This window comes from Caretta caretta, chromosome 6 (genome assembly GCF_965140235.1).
Source record: "Caretta caretta isolate rCarCar2 chromosome 6, rCarCar1.hap1, whole genome shotgun sequence".
Classification (NCBI taxonomy): Eukaryota; Metazoa; Chordata; order Testudines; family Cheloniidae; genus Caretta; species Caretta caretta.
Genome location: NC_134211.1, coordinates 84,585,817 through 84,605,516, shown reverse-complemented (window position 1 = coordinate 84,605,516; position 19,700 = coordinate 84,585,817). Strand labels below are relative to the sequence as shown.

At 42.3% G+C, this 19,700-nt stretch overlaps 1 protein-coding gene across 3 annotated transcripts in view; it reads left to right on the top strand.

Moving 5' to 3' along the window:
- The window catches only part of BAZ1A (bromodomain adjacent to zinc finger domain 1A), a 116,270-nt gene that overhangs the window by 54,209 nt on the left and 42,361 nt on the right, over nucleotides 1–19,700 (top strand). For all 3 annotated transcript variants that reach the window (XM_048852312.2, XM_048852310.2, XM_048852309.2), the window contains exons 6-11: nucleotides 2,790–2,924; nucleotides 3,438–3,537; nucleotides 9,424–9,590; nucleotides 11,417–11,512; nucleotides 14,296–14,434; nucleotides 14,864–15,010. In XM_048852312.2, the coding sequence (XP_048708269.1) occupies nucleotides 2,790–2,924; nucleotides 3,438–3,537; nucleotides 9,424–9,590; nucleotides 11,417–11,512; nucleotides 14,296–14,434; nucleotides 14,864–15,010 (784 nt within the window). The remainder of the gene's footprint in view (nucleotides 1–2,789; nucleotides 2,925–3,437; nucleotides 3,538–9,423; nucleotides 9,591–11,416; nucleotides 11,513–14,295; nucleotides 14,435–14,863; nucleotides 15,011–19,700) is intronic.

Below are 19,700 nucleotides of genomic sequence, written 5' to 3'. Positions count from 1 at the left end.
GGAGTCCTGTGTCCAGTTTTCAGCCCCACACTACAAGAAGGATGTGGAAAAATTGGAAAGAGTCCAGTGGAGGGCAACAAAAATGATTAGGGGACTGGAACACATGAGTTATTAGGAGAGGCTGAGGGAACTGGGGATGTTTAGTCTGCGGAAGAGAAGACTGAGGGGGGATTTGATAGCTGCTTTCAACTACCTGAAAGGGGGTTCCAAAGAGGATGGATCTAGACTGGTCTCAGTGGTAGCAGATGACAGAACAAGGAGTAATGGTCTCAAGTTGCAGTGGGGGAGGTTTAGGTTGGGTATTAGGAAAAACTTTTTCACTAGGAGGGTGGTGAAGCACTAGAATGGGTTACCTAGGGAGGTGGTGGAATCTCCATCCTTAGTGGTTTTTAAGGCCAGGCTTGATAAAGCCCTGGCTGGGATGATTTAGTTGGAGATTAGGTCCTGCTTTGAGCAGGGGGTTGGACTAGATGACCTCCTGAGGTCCCTTCCAACCCTGATATTCTATGATCTCCACGAGAGTTTTCTGGGGCTCGCCAAGATCTGACTGCTTTGACTGGCTGGGGTCCTCCAGGGTAGGAAAGAGCTCCTGACTGCATGCATCTCTGGCCTCTGAGTCATCCTCGGCCTCTGGTTCTCCCTCCCCCTCTTCATCCAAGATTTCCTCCTCCTGGCTTGGTCCACTTTTGACTGGCACGTGAGCCAGCGGACTATCCACAGAGGCCTTCGCAGTGGAGGTGGGGTCGCCAGCAAGTATCATGTCCAGCTCTTTGTAGAATCGGGAGCTTGTGGGCGCAGCACCGTAGCAGCAGTTTGCCCCCCGCACCTTGTGGTAGGCGTTCTGCAGCTCCTTCACTTTTATCCTACACTGCAGTGTGTCCCAGTCGTGGCCCCTTTTTATCATGCATCATGAAATCTGTCCGTAGGTATCATAATTCATATGGCTGGAGTGCAGCTGGGACTGCACTGCCTCCTCTCCCCAACTACTGATGAGGTCCAGCAGTTTGGCATTGTTCCAACCGGGGGATTGCCTGGTGCATGGAGCAGGCATGGCCACCTGGGAAGATGTACTGAGACCATTGCACACACCACCGAGCAAACAGGAAGAGGACTTTCAAATTTGCAAAGGAATGTACAGAGGATGGGGATGAGAGCTGGTCACCTGAGGGCCGGGCAGTAGAGGTCAAACCTATGACCAGACAGGTGAGAACATGCATGGACACCTCCCGGAGGCCAGTCGCAGCACTGTAATTGCCACGGAGTCTACATTGGCACCGCAGCACTGTAGCCCTAGCGCAGAAAGCTCTATGCTTCTCGTCAGGGTGATTTGTGGTGGGTTTGTTTTTGTTTGTTTTTTGTAGAGTGCTATAGCTGCGCAGTTTGTGCGCTCTAAGTGGCTTGGCAGTGTGTACATCTTGGGAATTACAGCACAGAAAGCTGCGTTCCTGCTCAGAAACTCGCCAGTGTAGTCGCTCTCAGGCCCTGTCTACACTGGAACAACTCTCAAACTATGCAGTATGTTTAGATTAGCAGACTGATTGGGTTAACAGTTGATGACCTGTTGTAATTTATGCACTGGGGATGGAGCAGTTTAATTACCTCTGTCAGCAGCACTCCAGTTTCAATCCACCCTCCCTGGGAGACCAACTAGCTCAAGTTTAAAGCACCCCTTAATTTGAGCTGCAGATTTGAATGTGTGGATTAGGAGCAAAACTCAAGTTACAGCTCTAGTTAATTATGTAGTAAAGACAAACCCTAAATCTGTAACATTAATGAGACCTATGTGTGTGCAGGGGTCCAACTGACCTCAGTGGGCCTTGGATCAGGCCCTAGATCAGGGGTTCTCAAACTTCATTGCACCGTGACCCCTTCTGACAACAAACATGACCCCAGGAGGGGAGCCTGAAGCCTGAGCCCACCCAAGCCCCATCACCTTGGGCAGGGGGACCAAAGCCAGGAACTGGTAAAACTCAGAACTCTAAAGGTTTGCGGTGAGATTCTGTGCTGCGTCTCTTAGATGTGGAACATGGAATTCACACTACAGAGGACAGGGGGTTAAGGCCACCTTCCAATCTTGTGCTCTGCCGTGGCTGAAGGGGCCCGCCATATAATTTAGGCACCAAAGGCTGTCTGTCTAAGTTATGGCAACTTTCTAGCCTGCCCTTTTTCCTTCCTGTAGCACGGCCCAGAATCTCTGCAGTGCTGTGCTGATCCCACTCTGGATACACTCCTTCTAGCCCCACACATGCCTTTACTTGCAAGAGGTCCTTGGAAGATAGCCCAACTGCTGTCTTCCGCTGTGCCAGTGCTGGGTGAATCTTCTCCTGGACACACATGGGTTTTAGAGCCTTTTTACACTGCTCAAGCCCTTTTGTGTGGTGTAAAGGGACCAGAGTGAGGGTTAGACTCTCCTCTCTGAATTCCAGTCTTGACCGAGACGTAAGAGAAACACACGTTTGTGTTAAGTTAGTTCAAAATGAAATTGTAATTTTAAAGTCTGCATGTACATTATGTTGCGGCCAAGTTCTGCCTTCAGGCATACGTGCACTATTCCCATTACATTCGGTGGGAGCTGCAAGATAGTTTGAGATCTCAATCTCTTATTAATCTGTCTCTGTATTTTTGCTGGATTAATTCTGCATTTGAACCATTGTAGAAGAGAATTTTTTTTTTTCCCCTTTGAGCTAACAAATATTCATCTAGTTACTTTCATTGTCTTTCTGAAAGCATGGTTTCCTAATTAGGTAACTTCATAACAAATATCTATACTTTCATATTCCCGTATTAAGGCAATGTCACTTGCAAAATACAAGATAGCAGAACAAGATTTCTCCTGCTTCTTCTCTGATGACCCACCTACATTTATCTTCAGTCCCGCAAACAAAAGGCGAGGGAGGCCTCCAAAGAGGATATCTATTAGTCGTGTAAGTAATCACAAAAACCGAACTACTTCGGTCTTGAAAATGAATTGTATATCTGGCATAAAGTAGATCTTGTCTTACATTTGGGGACACAAACAGAGCGCAAGCATGATAGTTAACCTTTTAATTTCAACAGATGGTGGAAAAAGGAGTATAGATAAATGCATGTGAGAGGTACCATCCAGAAAGGTAGCAGAAAATTAGCTTTCCAGTACGTCTACTGTAGGGTGCAGTTGGTGACTTGCACACTAAAACTACTTTCGCTTGCAACCAAAATGAAAACTATATAACGTGTCCCTAATTACACAGGATTCTAGCACAACCTAGAACTCTAAATTTATTAATTATTAAACTGCAGAGAATCTTCCTGGTCTTCCCATTATTAGACAAATGCCTGAGGAGCAGTGTGCTTCAGTGTGAAGTAAAGCTACAGTTATTCTTTGTTTATACAGCTCTTGAAAGAATGTGATGAACTGCAATATATTTTCCCACATAGCTGCTGTTTTCTTTTTCCAGGACAAGATTGCTAGTAAACAAAATACTCCAGGAAATAGAAGTAAAGTGGCAAAGGAAAGGGCAAGACTCCAGAAACAAAAAGAAGAAATGCAGGCCATGGGTAAGTTCAGCCCTCCTGTGATTGTTAACACCAGTTCCTGTAGACCCAAGAGCTTACTGTAATAATGGCATTTTGGGTATCTGCCTTTTTAAAATGAAAATTTTAATGACTTACACTGCCATTAAATATGACTTGTTTCAATGCTTGAGGTTGTCTCCCTGATGCCTCTATTATATTATAGTAGTATTGTATCACAGGCAGTCAAATTATACTGCTCTCTTCTGTAAAGTTAAGTAGCAGACAAAATGTGAGGGAAATTCACCAAACACGTTTTTATTTTTAAGTCTAATATAAGTGCTATAGGCTCAGTATGTACAAAACCATGGACTTGTAAATCCAGATAATTGATTGATATACACAGAGAGAGAGAGAGATAATCAATCTCTGATTAGAAGGAAAAACTATATGAAAGACTACTTCAGAAGTTTAACCAAAAATGAACACGAACCCCTATCTAAATCTACAAGAAGTCTTACCAAAAGCTAACCAGACACTTTAATAATCCTGGACATGTCATTTCACAGAGACTTGGAGCTTGCTTACATGACAAAATTGTTCCGGTGTGATTTCAAACTATTTTTGTGAAATCAATGCAAACCTTTGTATGGATACTCTTTTTTTTTTTTTTTTTTTTTTTTTTTTTTCAGTTTGAGAGGCTTATTTGGTTTAGTTTTAAGGTAAGAAGGAATAGGTTTAGCTAGACCAAAACAAGCCTGGTTTAAATTAGTGTTCATACAGCCTTTACACCAGTTTTTAAAACTATTTAAATTAAACCAGTGCAGCTTTCTTGTGTAGACAAGGAATTTAAAGGCCTACAGTCCCTTTTCAGTCAAACTCACTCTCTTTCGAAATCAGTGTTTAAGGACTGCAGGGTTGGGGGTTGGCATCTGTTCAGTGCCTTGGGGAATTTCCATTTCTTATCCTTTAACTATACTTATCCTTTCTGAGAAAATAAAAGATTTCTGCCCTTTGGGCGAGATTGTCCGATTTGCTCGGGTAAGGGGCAGAATGTTGTTGCGCTGCCCTTTGAGAAGTCTGGAAGGATATTAGGACTTGAGGAGTAAGGGCCCACCTGTGCAAGGGAGTGGACATGAAGGCTCTGCAGAGCCAGGTACTTCTGCATACTGGAAGTGGCAGTAAGACACAAGGGAATAAAGGGGCACCTTAGGTAGGCCCAGTTACTTCTTTGTGCTGATGTACAGGATTGGCTACAATTTGGTCTTGTATCAGGCTATTCAGAATGTCATAGTTTAACTTTATCCTTCCATCATCCCATTGAATCAGAGCAACCGAAATCCTTTTGGTACAGCTTCTAGCTCCAGACTGAATTTGGGAACAGTTGGTATTTTGATAAGTGACATGGCATGTATTACCATGGAAACTGTATATATGTCAGCCTTTGGGTTCCATGGGCCTGACTAGAACATGGCCACTGCAATATGGGGTTTGGCTTCAAAATAGCTAATGATCTTACAATAATCATTTTTAACACACACAAAAATAGAATGTGCACATTTTATGCATGTGTATTACACTAGTTTTGTGTGGTCATTTTGCTAATCACTGCCCTACAACCTGATTTAAAACACATTATTCACAAGTATTGTAACTTCATATTGGGATTACGAACACATTAAAGCAAGTAATTGAATGAATATGTTCTCCTCTATAAAGAGACGTTTATTTTAAAAAAACAAACCCCAACACATTTTAAACAAAAAGTATTCTGAACCATATAACAACGGAAATCATTACATAAAGCACATAAGAATGGCCCTACTCGGTCAAACCAAAGGTCCATCTAGCCCAGTATCCTGTCTTCGGACAGTGGCCAGTGCCAAGTGCCCCAGAGGGAATGAAAGGAACCGGTAATCATCAAGTGATCTGTCACCTGTCGCTCATTCCCAGCTTCTGGCAAACACAGGCTAGGGACACTATTCCTGTCCATCCTGGCTGATAGCCATTGATGGACCTATCCTCCATGAATTTAGTTCTTTTTTTTAAACCCTGTTGTGGTCTTGGCCTTCACAACATCCTCTGGCAAGGAGTTGTGCATTGTGTGAAGAAATACTTCCTTTTATTTGTTTTAAACCTGTTGCCTATTAATTTAATTTGGTGACCCCTAGTTCTTGTGTTATGAGAAGGAGTAAACAACACTTCCTTATCTACTTTCTCGACACCAGTCATGATTTTGTAGATCTCAATCATATCTCCCCTTAGCCGTCTCTTTTCCAAGCTGAAAAGTCCCAGTCTTATTAATCTCTCCTCATATGGAAGCCGTTCCATATCCCTAATAATTTTTGTTGCCCTTTTCTGAACCTTTTCCAATTCCAATATATCTTTTTTTGAGATGGGGCAACCACATCTGCACACAGTATTCAAGATGTGGGAGTACCATGGATTTATATAAAGGCAACATGATATTTTCTGTCCTATTATCTATCCCTTTCTTAATTATTCCGAGCATTCTGTTAGCTTTTTTGACTGCCGCTGCACATAGAATCACAGAATATCCAGGTTGGAAGGGACCTCAGGAGGTCATCTAGTCAACCGCCTGCTCAAAGCAGGACCAATCCTCAACTAAATTATCCCAGCCAGGACTTTGTCAAGCCTGACCTTGAAAACGTTTACGGAAAGAGTCCACCACCTCCCTTGGTAATCCATTTCAGTGTTTCACCACCCTCCTAGTGAAAAAGTTTTTCCTAATATCCAACCGAAACCTCCCCCATTGCAACTTGAGACCATTACTCCTTGTTCTGTCATCTGCTACCACTGAGAACAGCCTAGGTCCATCCTCTTTGGAACCTCCTTTCAGGTAGTTGAAAGCAGCTATCAAATCCCTCCTCATTCTTCTCTTCTGCAGACTAAATAATCCCAGTTCCCTCCGCCTCTCCTCATAAATCATGTGCTCCATTCCCCTAATCATTTTTGTTGCCCTCCACTGAACTCTTTTTTTCCAATTTTTCCACATCCTTCCAGTAGTGTGGGGTCCAAAACTGGACACAGTACTCTAGGTGAGGCCTCACCAATACTGAATGGAGGGGAATGATCATGTCCCTTGATTAGCTGGCAGTGCTCCTACTTATACAGCCCAAAATGCTGTAGGCCTTCTCTGCACGCTGACTCATATCCAGCTTCTTATCCACTGTAACCTCTAGGTCTCGTTCTGCAGAACAGCTGCTTAGCCGCTCGGTCCCTAGTCTGTAGCAGTGCCTGGGATTCTTCCATCCTAAGTTCAGGACTCTGCACTTGTCCTTGTTGAACCTCATCAGATTTCTTTTGGCCCAATCCTCTAATTTTTCTAGGTCCTTCTGTATCCTATCCCTACCCTACAGTGTATCTACCACTCTTCCCAATTTAGTGTCATCTACAAATTTGCTGAGGGTGCAATCCACAACATCCTCCAGATCATTTATGAAGATATTGAACCAAACCCGCCCCAGGACGGACCCTTGGGGTACTTGCTTGATACCGGCTCCCAACAAGACATGGAGCCATTGATCACTACCTGTTGAGTTCAACGATCTAGCCAGCTTTCTGTCCACCTTACAATCCATTCATCCAGCCCATACTACTTTAACTTGCTGGCAAGAATACTGTGGAAGACCCTATCAAAAGCTTTGTTAAAGTCAAGGAATACATCCACACTGAGTAGATGTTTTCAAAGAACTATCCAGAATGACTCCAAGATCTTTCTTGAGTGGTAACAGCTAATTTAGACCCCATCATTTTATATGTCTAGTTGGGATTATGCTTTCCAATGTACATTACTTTGCATTTATCAACATTGAATTTCATCTGCCATTTTGTTGCCCAGTCCTCCAATTTTGAGAGATACTTTTGTAGCTTTTTGCTGTCTGCCTGGGTCTTAACTATCTTCAGTAGTTTTGTATCATCTGCAAATTTTGCCACCTCACTGATTACCCCTTTTTCCAGATCACTTATGAATAAGACTGGTCCCAGAACAGACCCCTGGGGGGACACCACTGTTTACCTCTCTCCGTTCTGAAAACTGACCATTTATACCTACCCTTTGTTTCCTATCTTTTAACCCGTCACCAATCCATCTTCCCTCTTATCCCATGGCAGCTTACTTTGCATAAGAGCCTTTGGTGAGGGACCTTGTCAAAGGCTTTCTGAAAATCTAAGTACACTATATCCACTGGATCCCCTTGGTCCACGTGCTTGTTGACCCCCTCAACGAATTCTAGTGGATTGGTGAAGCATGATTTCCCTTTACTAAAACCATGTTGACTCTTCCTCAACAAATTATGTTCATCTATATGTCTGACAATATTCTTCTTTATTATAGTTTCAACCAGTTTGCCCGGTACTGAGTCAGGCTTACAGGCCTGTAGTTGCTGGGATCACCTCTGCAGCCCTTTTTAAAAATTGGCATCACATTAGCTATCCTCTGGTCATCTGGTACAGAAGCTGATTTAAATGATAGTTAACAGACAACAGTTAGTAGTTCTGCAATTTCACATTTGAGTTCCTTCAGAACTCTTGGATAAATACCAATAATAAGCTGATTTACTTGTCAGCAGTTACTACTTCCCTGATGAAATATTGACATCTATAATGCTTAGTATCTCCTTTATACCAAGCTGGGGACGGGCAAACTTTTTTGGCTTGAGGGCCACATCAGGTTTCCAAAATTGTATGGAGGGCCGGTTAGGGGACACTTTGTCCCCAAACAGTCAGGCGTGGCCCTGCACCTGCCCCCTGCTGCGCCATCCAATCCCCCCGCCTCATTTTTGACTGCCCCTATGGAATCCCTGACCCATCCAACCCCCCTGTTCCCTGCCTCCTGACCGCCCCGACCCCTATCCATATCCCCGACTCCTGATCACACCCCCAAACTCCCCTGCCCTCTATCCAACTCCCCTCCCCTACTCCCTGCCCCCTTACCACACTGCCTGGAGCACCGGTGGCTGGCGACGCTACAGCTGCGCTGCCCAGAGCACTGGGTCAGGCCGTGGCTCTGCAGCTGTGCTGGCTGGCCACCCAGATCATTGCACTGAGGCGGCAGGGGAGGGGAGATGGTGAGGGAGGGGCTGGGAGCTAGCCTCCCAGGTCAGAAGCTCAGGAGCCAGGCAGGAGGGTCCCGTGGGCCGGATGTGGCCCATGGGCCATAGTTTGCCCACTTCTGTACTAAGCAATTGTTAATGAAGAATTAAAAGTTAAAAAAAGAATTGTGTTGGAAATTCAGTCTTTTCAATACAAGTAAGACAATAAGGGCATAAGCAATATTGCTCTGGATTTCCAAATGAGAGCCAACTGGCAATATGTACTCTATGAAACCAGCTAAATGTAGAAACCTGCTAGTGGATGATCAAAATTAGATAGGAAAAACTATAGACTTTTAAAAAGGTTATTTTTCAGTTTTCAGTCCCTGCTTGCTATAGAAATAATGACTCCTGTCATTTTGTTCTTTAATCTCCACTTCTAAGTCAGTCCTTGGTGCTTAAGCAAGTGATAACTCCATTGACTATAATACCCCTTAACGTGACACACTTTCTTTCCCCAGTCATGTATTATCACTTGTGTTGCTGTAATCAAAGCATTTAACCTAATATGTCCTCCTTGTGTATTTGCTCTACTCCCAATCCAAATTTTTATCAACTAGGACTAGCAGAAAAGATGGGGTTCTTGTCAGCCAGAGATAGAAATATTGCAAAGCGAAGTTCTAAGATTCTGGTGTTTGAAACACTTGAGCTTCTGCCTTATATTCTTACTGGTTGGCATAGAAACAATTTAATCATCACAACAATTAAAATCTTTTCACTTGGTAGTTATCAGTCTACCTATTTAAAGCAGTTATATCAATTTAACTTTTTGTAAAAGTAAAATAGTTTAGATTGATATCCTTTTTTTTCTGCACAGCTTTTGAAAAAGCTAAATTAAAGAGAGAGAAGGCACATGCTATAGAAGCCAAGAAAAAAGAGAGAGAAGATAAGGAGAAAAAGAGAGAGGAGCTGAAAAAGATTGTGGAAGAAGAAAGGATGAAGAAGAAAGAAGAGAAAGAGAGACTCAAGATAGAAAAAGAAAAGGTAATGCAATTTCATTACGTGTATGTCTGATGATGGGATGAACCCTCATCCCACAGATAGAAAGGTTAATGAACATTTCATGCACTGGGGCAGTGCCAATTACACATACCTGCAGAACATGCTCTATCTGGAGAAGGGAGGCATGAAAAAGGTGAAGCTCACAGCTGGGCAGGAGGGGAGTTTCTCCAGGAGGAGAGGTGGCTAGGGCATACCAGTGAGCTTCAGTAGCAAGGGGAGCCCACCTCAAGGTAGTGACTAGCCACTTTTCCAAATACATGTTTGGGGGTGGATGGACTTTGCAAGCCTGATGTGGGTAAGAGGCCCTGTAAGGCTACTATCAGCCAACAACCTGGGTAGCATCATCATGGACTAGAGCAGGGGTTCTTGCAACAAATTTTTTGGTGGCTTCAGAGTGCAGCCACCAACTCTCATTGATGGCTGCACTGACACTTTTTTTTTTCCCCTAAAATACTTAATTAACTTTAGGGAAAAACAATTAAATAAATATGCACAGATTCACATCCAAATCATTGTAATTTATATTTGTAGGGTTTTTTGGCAGACTCCATAACAAAAATAATGCTGCCTCCCCCTTCGGCCCCCAAACCCCCATCCAGGGCTTAATGGGTCCTGGGGCTTACTGTGAAAAGTTATATTTGTTAATATCACAGCACACTTAGTAACTTTATCGTACAGAATGAAAACCTACTTGTTTCTGTCTTTATTGTTCTACCAAAAATATTTAGAATCATATGTAGGTAGGGCTGGAAGGGACCTCAAGAAGTCAAGTCCAGCCTCCTGCACTGTGGCAGGACCAAGTAAACCTCCTAGAACATCCCTGACAGGTGTTTTTCCAACTTGTTTTTAAATGTTTCCAATGATGTGGACTCCATAACCTTCCTTAGGAGCTTATTCTAGAGCTTAACTACCCTTATAGATAGTCTTCCAAAATGTTAAGTGCAGTAATAAAGAGGACCATGATCAATTGTTCTCCATATCCACTGAAGGCAAAACAAGAAGTAATGGGCTTAATCTGCAGGAAGGGAGATTTAGGTTAGATATTAGGGGAAAAATAGACTATCACCCCGTAGTATTCTTTTCTCAAGAGTAAATATGCCCAGGTGTTTTTTTTTCCTCTCAACCTTTTCTCATAGGTCAGGCTTTCTAAATCTTTTATTATTTTTGTTTCTCTCCTCTGAACTCTTTTTTTTTTTTTTTTTTTTCTAATTTGTCCATCCTTCCTAAATTGTAGTGCCCAGAATTGGATGCAGTACTCTAGCTGGGGCCTCACCAGTGCTGAGTAGAGCAGGACAATTACCTCCTGTTTCTTACATACAACACTCCTGTTACTACACCCCAGAATTATATTAGCCTTCTCCCCCACCCCCCCAGCAACCTCACATGGATGACTTGTATTCAGTTTGTGGTTCGCTATTAACCCCTGCCCCCCCACCCCCAATCCTTTTCAGCAATACTACCACCTAGCCAATTATTCCTCATTTTGTAGGAGTGCATTTGATTTTTTTTTCCTTCCTAAGTGTAGTGATTTGCACTTGTCTTTATTGAATTTCATCTTGTTGAATTCAGATCAGTTCTCCAATTTGTCACGGTCATTATGAATTTTAAACCTGTCCTTCAAAGTGCTTGTAATCCCTCCCAGCTTGGTGTCGTCTACAGATTTTTATAAGCATACTCTCTACTCCATTATCCAAGTAATTATTTTGCTCAGTTTCACTGGAATACAATTACAGGTTTTTATGCTGTAGCAGAGTATAGTAATAAAATACAACTGGTTTCATATCTAATTCTGAAGGTTTCAATTTCAGGAAAGAGAGAAATTACGTGAAGAAAAAAGAAAGTATCTGGAATACCTAAAACAGTGGAGTAAACCTAGAGAAGACATGGAATGTGATGATCTTAAGGTATAAGTGCTGGGTAACTTTTGGGGTAGTGCATGCTTGTGCTTTGCAAATTTCTCTATGCAGCTCTGCTAATGCACCCCAGTCCTGATCTGAAGCAGCTTGTCTGTTGAAATACTAAGCTTCTTAAACAGAAGCTGTTAATTGTGCCTAACTGTTTGTTTGACTCTGTAATATGAATACATGAGGTTGGAGGCCTGAATTTTTTTTTTTTTTTAAACGTAAAGATTTGAATCAGGTCTTCAGATGCAAAAGGCTAGTGCGCTAACCTTTTGGAACAACTCTCCCAGTCACTTCTGCTTTTCTGAAAATTGAATCTTGAGAAACTTGTCTGGCCATTGTGTGTAGACTGGGTACAACAGTTTGGTAGGCGTTCTTGCCATTTTTAACAATTTACCAAAGAAAGGTGCTAAGCTGTTAAAGTGAACTTCTTGTGTTCAAGATACTTTAGATTTATCCATTCCCAGTCTTATGAGTGCTTTTTGATGTTGTGGTTTTCTTGCCTACCACTTATTACAGGTATCTGGATTATGCATGATGACTCTCTTCAGTTTGAAATGAACAACTGCTTAATAGAGTTTATAGAACAGAGTGACTGAGTGGATCCTTACTAGACCTATCTGCTGAGATTGTTCAAACATTGGGATGTTTGAGGCACTGCTCTGCTTGGGAAAATAAGACCTTTGCTTAAGTCTGAAATCTATCCTCGTACTAAATTCATGCACCTTTCACAAGTGTTTAATTTAACTGTAGGCCTTTGGGTTGTGAACAGTCCAATAGCAGGGCTTCGATAAACAACTGGCAACTACAGAAAAAGCTCTGAGAGGCACTTCTAAAATTACCCTTAGTGAATTAACACACATGCAGCTAATGTGAGTTGCAGTGCTCCGTTAAAATTTGACCCAGAGTTGCTTCTGGCTCTTTGTATCCTGTGTTTCTGGGTCATGGTTCCAGCGGAGAACATTCTCCACCAAACTCCAGGAGGAAGTACAACTTATTTGACTCATGGTTCCAACCACCCAACTTCTTTTAGGCTGCCTTTGTGTTTTTTCTCCCATTCTATTTTGTCCTTCCTTTTTGAAGGTGGAAAAGGAGGAGCAGCACTCTTTTTTTTTTTTTTTTTTTTTATAGACCTTTTTGGTTGAGATATTTGTGGTGATCTGTTGCATAGTGTTGGTGCTCACTAAATTGGATGATGTATGAAAAATAGAGTTCCTACCCCAAGGAACTAACATTCTAAATTAGAGACAGTACAAATAAAAATACACAGTACATCAGATTACCAGAAGACTTAGTCTGAGTGAGTGATTGATCTTTACATGCACTTTCTTTATAATGCTTAATCTTGATATGGGGCAGGAGGGCTGAATGAAAAAAGAATGTCCCAAATACAGGCAAAAGCAAGAAAGAGGCTACAAACATGGGGGGAGGAAGATAGAAAAGTGTGTTAAGTAAGGATGTGAATGAAGTGTATAAACATAGAAGGAGAGGGGTATAGTGGAAATGAGAGCTGAGAATGCACCAAGGTATGGAGTTGTGCAGGGATCTGAAGGTGAGAATGAAAAATATTGAGCTGAATATGAAAGGGAGGAAGTCAGAGGAGAATGGTGTGATAACTTCCTCTTGCTGATCTGATCAGTAGTGTTTTTTGCATATACTTGAAAAGGCAAAATGAGATGTGGGGAGAAAGAGAACAGGAGTTGCTTAACTGAGGTAAAAGATGACCAGGTCATGGTTAAATAGGGATTAACAGATCTGTCAGTGGTGTCTCTAGTCACATTCTACCACATCAAGACTTTTATCTTAGAGAAAAGATAGTGGTCTGCATCTGAAATACTTGTGAACTCAGGCTTACAGGTTGGGTCCCAGGTCTGCTTGGCTGCTGTGTATTTTCTTTGACATAGAACAGATAAAATGCTGACTATCTCTTAGCCATCTGTGAATGGCTTTTACTACTTTAAGCATGAACATAATCATCATTTTTCTGATCTTTGTTTCTGGACTCCCAGCATCCTGGAGAGGGGCCATTCTTTATTAATTTTTGACCCTGACCACCTACCTAGAAAAAAAATCTTGCACATTTTTGCAAATGTCTCTACTTAAAACCATAAATCAAAAGTCTGAGCTGTTGTCAAATGTGATCATTGTAAAAGATTGGTTGTATCTCTTTATGTGGTCAAGATCAAGCCAATCTAAAACACCTCCAGCCATATTGACAAAGCAATTGCAGTAGAACCTCAGAGTTACAAACACCAGAGTTACGAATTGACCAGTCAACCACGCTCCTCTTCTCCACCCCCCCCCCCAAAAAAAAAAAAGCAAATACAGTACTGTTAAACATAAACTACTTTAAAAAGGGGGGAAACAGCATTTTTCTTCTGCTAATTCATTAGACTGACCCTGGCCATCCTGATTTGGAATTGGTCATATTTTTTGTAAAGCCTTACTGAATATTCTGAGAGCACTTTTTTATTTTATTTTATTTTGCTGGCATGGACAATTCTGCAGATTGAGATTCTTTAAAACCTTTGAGAAGGAAATGATTTGAAGGGGAGAAACTGGCAATTGGAGTTCTTGGAATAACTAGCTCTGATCCACACCTTAGTTTAGAACAAGAGACTAAAATACACTCAGATTCATTAGGTTAGCTAAATTATACATTTAAGGATTTACCTTTGAACTATATGCAATTGCAAGTTTGATTGCACACTATTGTGTGTCTGTTAAGTACTTGTGTATTCTGCTGAAATCCAATGAAATATTGGGTTGTTTCCTTTGTGTTGCAGGAACTTCCAGTTCCGACTCCAGTGAAGACGAGACTGCCACCTGAGATCTTTGGTGATGCTCTGATGGTCTTAGAATTCCTTCATGCATTTGGGGAACTTTTTGATCTTCAAGATGAGTTTCCAGAAGGAGTTAGTCTAGGCAAGTTATCATTTGGTGATGTGCTTTAATTTACATTGTACTCCCATATGTCTTGTGTGCATTTATGAAAGTTTCAGAATTTGTTTACATTAAAATAAACTCTTGTACCACTCTCCAGTTTAGCTTTCTCAATCAGCTTGTGGTTGGAGCTCTGAAATTTACATGACTTCTAATATAGTAGGGTTTAGTCTGCTGTTTTACAAATATTTTCTTGAATTTATTACTTACACTTTTATATTAATGTGTTAAATGGGCATTGTTTGTCAACACTTTCTCAAGCAACCCCTAAAAATATTTTTTCCTCTAATGCAATAACTTGTTGTACACCTACTTGACTATTACCTATGGAAGAATGTTTTTAATTCTTCACTTCATATTTGCTCTTACAGCACTGTGTCAAAAGTGACACCTCTTAAATTTTATTCGCAGAAGTGTTAGAAGAAGCTCTTGCAGGAAATGATAGCGAAGGCCCACTATGTGAATTGCTCTTTTTCTTCCTGACTGCCATTTTCCAGGCAATGGCTGAAGAGGAAGAGGAAGTGGCCAAAGATCAAATAGCTGATGCTGAGACCAAAGGTCAGACCTTAACTTTACTAATAAAAACTGAAATTCCTATGTAATTAACTTTAAAACTAAACTGCATATACTTGGTTATATTAGCATTGTTTGTTTTATTATGTATGGCAAGATATAAAAGTGGTTTTTTGTTTTTGTTTGCAGTTGGGGGGTGGGGGGTGTCTTTAAAAAGCAAGCTTTTCACATTGTTATACCCAACAAAGCACACTAGGCATTTAGCAGTTTGCATATGTTTTGAAAACTTCAAGGTTTCCCTCTGTCTCCTTCTTTTCTGGCTCCTTCAGCAATGCTAGATATTTCTCCTGCGGGTCAGGAGAATAGACATTCTCCTGAGCCTTCGTCTGTAGTTGCAAGTTGTTCTTGACTCAAGCCTGATTTCTTCCCCCCACCCCCCCGCTCCAAAATTAGAGAGCCAAATAATATTCTCTAACTGGAAATTCAGTACTCGCTTTCAAAGAAAGTAAGTACTAATTATGCATGCACACTCCTGGATGTCCAGTGGCCACCATTTCCTTATATTAGGAGGACACTTCATAGAATGATTTAGGTACTTGTGCCTCTGGGCTCAACTCTTAGATTGCAGCAGCAATCTTTCGAGAGGCATGCAGTGGCCATTAAAAAATTATCTTGCAACTGCTAACATCAAAAGGAAGTTCTTATTTTAAGCTGTCAACAAGTCCTATATACAGGTCTTTATCTCTAATAGTTTCAGTTTTGAGTTTTCCTGCACTGGAACAATGCTGTATGTCTGGTTTGGGAACACTATGAGCCTGTTCCTGGAATGCTCTCTGCCCACAGAACACTCCCTGAAGTCACAGGGAGGGCTTGCAGAATCTGGCCAGGCATGAGAATGTTTAAAATCTAATCAGACTGATTTAATCTTTTTCTACCACAGAGGTTTAAATTAACACTGTGTTTTGATGCGGATTGGAAAGAAGTAGAATTGTACATAAACTGACCGTGTCCCTTTAATATTTGCTAATGCTGTGTTATGACCATATCCCAATTATTTTAAAATGGGGGAGCAAATGAAGAAAATTTAAAGCTGTCTTGAAAGACAAAATAACTTCTAGTCTCTAAGAAGTAGAGTTCTTAGCAGAGAAAGCATAATTACAGTCAGGGAATAGTTCAGGTCACAGTAATTACAAACTTGACACATTTTCCTTTCAATTGTTGATGTGTTTTATTACTGGATATTGACCTACATGTGGTATTGCGCTCTCTCCCTCTCCCTCCCCCTCCCCTTCCCCCTCCTAAAGGAAAAAACAAAACAAAACCCACAATTTTAGAATAGGGTGAAATTTAGGGATTAAATTTTGACAAAGCACTTTTGGATAGCTGTGACTTTACCAGTGGGAATCATTGCTTTTAATTTTTAGGACTCTTTCCCTCTGCAGCCCCCCCCCCCCCCCCCGATCAGAAACCGTTTTTTTTTCTCTTTAACTTTTAGTGGACAGCACCAATAAGCATAGGTGCTGAGGTTTTTCTAATCTGCCAGGGGGTGCTTCCCCTCCCTTCCCCCAAGGCTCCGCCCCTACCCTGCCCAGTTCCTCCCTGGAGCACGCTGCGCCCTCTCTCCTCTTTTTTTTTTTTCTTTCCCCTCCCCACCCCCTGCCCCCATGCTGGGAAACAGCTGATCCGTGGCAGGGGGTAGGGACTGGGAGGGAGGGAGAGGTGTTGATGGGGGGGCTTAGCAGCCACCATATTTTTTTTTTTCTCCTGTGGGTGCTCCAGCCCCAGAGCACCCACAGAGTTGGCGCCTATGCCAATAAGATTCCTTCTGCTGTAACAGAAAGAATCCCAATGATCCAGATTGTCAAATGCCAAATTGCAGAAACCTGCATTACAGGTAAGAAAATCTTCCTGTATCATCTTTGGTCCTATAAGTTTTTTTTATTGACAAAATCAGTACTTGGTGTACGATTTTAAAACAATAAACTTAAGCATTTATTATGCTGTAATGTAATGCCTCATTCTAACGGAGAAATCCCTCTGGTTTGTTAGCTTCCAGGAGTGTGTGTTCATAGAAGATACTGGGATCAGGAAATCACCTATAAGGGCACTAGCTACTGAAATGAGAGGTTCCAGAGGAGCACTGCCCCAGAAGGCACTGTGCCTCCCCAGAGCTTCTTAGTGTAGAGGAGGAGAGCAGCTATTGCCCTGCTCATGAGGCAGGGTTCAGTGTGTATACCCCCTTTGGCCTGCCAAACTTGCTGACTAGTGGGGACAGGAAGCCATGGCCCTGCTTCCCCAGAGTTGGCTATTGGCCAGAGGTGGGCAGACTACGGCCGTGGGCCACATCCGGCCCATGGGACCCTCCTGCCAGGCCCCTGAGCTCCTGGCCCGGGAGGCTAGTCCCCAGCCCCTCCCTGCTGTTCCCCCTCCCCCGCAGCCTCAGCGTGCTGCTGGTGCAACGCTCTGGGTGGCTTGGCAGTGCAGATGCAGAGCTGCGGCCTGACCTGGTGCTCTGGGTGGCACGGTAAGGGGGCAGGGGAGTTCGGGGGTGTGGTCGGGTCAGGGATGTGGATAGGGGTTGGGGCGGTCAGAGGGTGGGGAACAGAAGGGTTGGATGGGGCAAGGGTCCCGGGGGAGGCAGTCAGGAATGAGGGGGGCGTTGGATGGGGTGGCAGGGGGCCGGGGCATGCCTGGCTGTTTACAGGAGAGCCAGCCTCCCCTAACCGGCCCTTCATACAATTTTGGAAACCTGATGTGGCCCTCAGGCCAAAAAGTTTTCCTGCCCCTGCTTTAGGCACTCGTTCTACTTTGTTCTCACCTGATCTCAAGAACTATGACTGTGAGTGTGCCTGGCCCCATGTGACAGATGTAAGACAAACAGGAAGACTCTGAGAGTCTTATGACCCTTGCACCCCCATGCAACTGTCAGTCACAGTTTAGTCCTTTAAAATGTGGTCCTCATCTGCAAGGTGACCGTATATTAAAAACGGTATCGTCTTAAGTAACAGCGCCTGCTCTCTGTGTGTATTTATAGTCTCAGGGCTCGTCTCCTAGTGTTAGTACAGCATCTAGCACGTTTGGATGCTGTTTTAATAAAACAAACTACATTTTTAACTCCTGGTCGCAATGCAGAGCCAACACAGCTAAGAGCAAGTGAGCTGGATTTTGTGGTCTCCTACATCAGCAGAATAGTTAACTAAATTATTGTTGACGATGTGTGAAATAGGAAAGAATCCAACTTGACTTTCAGATTGCAGTTAGTTTGCAGGGCTGGCTATTGCAAAAACACCATTTTTCTTCTAATTGGCCGTCCCTTGTGGGACTGCAGATAGTACTACTTTTTACTACAACTTTCATTTGGAGCCTCTGGACTTTCATTTCTTGCTGCTCTTGTTCAGACAACTTGTCTCTCTTTCATAGAAGAATTAGACGTTCTTGTACAGCTTCTCCTCTGTCACACTAGCCAAGCAGGTTTGTAGCAGTGAGCAGTTTGTTCCACTTTTTAAAACATGCTAGATTTGAAAAGCAGGCAACACTTCAAGAGAAAACACCCAAGAAAAGTATTGTTTTTTTTTCCCCAGAATTGGAGTTTTATGTAAGAGATGTGGATGTGGAAAAGTGATAGATGTCTACTTTGTAATATCTGGATAAAAGCTTTCAGACAGCATTAATCATGATGCAAGAATGTTATTATTTAATAGTTGTAAACCCACTATTTACGCAGTCTTGTTCAGTTTGGACCTATAGCTCCTTTGCCTGTTAACTTGGTGACCGTAACACTTCATAATGACTTGGACCTGAATAGGGTAAAGTTGTTGAACTAGTGTGCAAGGCTGACCGAGCTCTGTCAACCCTCTGGAGAACTACCTGTAAGTGCCAAGGAAACTTTGTTTAAGAAGAGGGAATTCAGCTTGCCTCCCCATGGATGAGCTGCTTTTGCTGCTGTTGTGCAGTGTTTGTTTACATCTGGCTTGCTTTTATTGGATTACCACTCTGATCATATTTGTGTGGAATGTGTAAACTTCTATATAAAAGTCAGATTTAAAAAAAAATGTGATGGATGCAAGCATCTGAAGTGTTACATTTTTTTTGGATAGTTCTTCATAAAAAAACAAAATGGTAATAAGGAAATAATGATTAAATTGTCGGAACGTGCAGGATAGGATAGTTTGATTTGTGCATTTTTTTCTCTTTCAAGTGTATTTCCTGGTATTCCATTCCTTTCCCTCTGTCTCCAGCGTGCATGTTTGCTCAGTGTCGGTGCTTTAGCAACTTTAGTCGCTTCTGCATTGTGAGAACGGCTTTTAGTGAATGTTGCATGTCCTTAGTGTACATACTGCTAAGGTGGACATTAGGCAACATATATTTTAACTTGTTTGTTGAACTGAAGCTATGTCTACACTACTGCCAGATCGATGCTTCAGTGATTGATGCACCAGGGGTCAATTTAGCAGGTCTAGTGAAGACCTGCTAAATCAACGGCAGAGCACTCTCTGGTCGACCCTGGTACTTCACCCAGAACGAGAACAGTAAGGTAAGTCGATCTAAGCTACATCAACTCCAGCTACATTATTCACGTACCTGGAGTTGCATAACTTAGGTCGACTTACCATGGTAGTGTAGACATAGCCTAAGTCTTGAATACCTTGAAGTTTCTGTGAATGTCAAGCCATTTTCTTTGTCTTTGCACTATTTTAAAAGGCCTTTTCTTTCTTCCCCCAAAATCCAAGTTTTA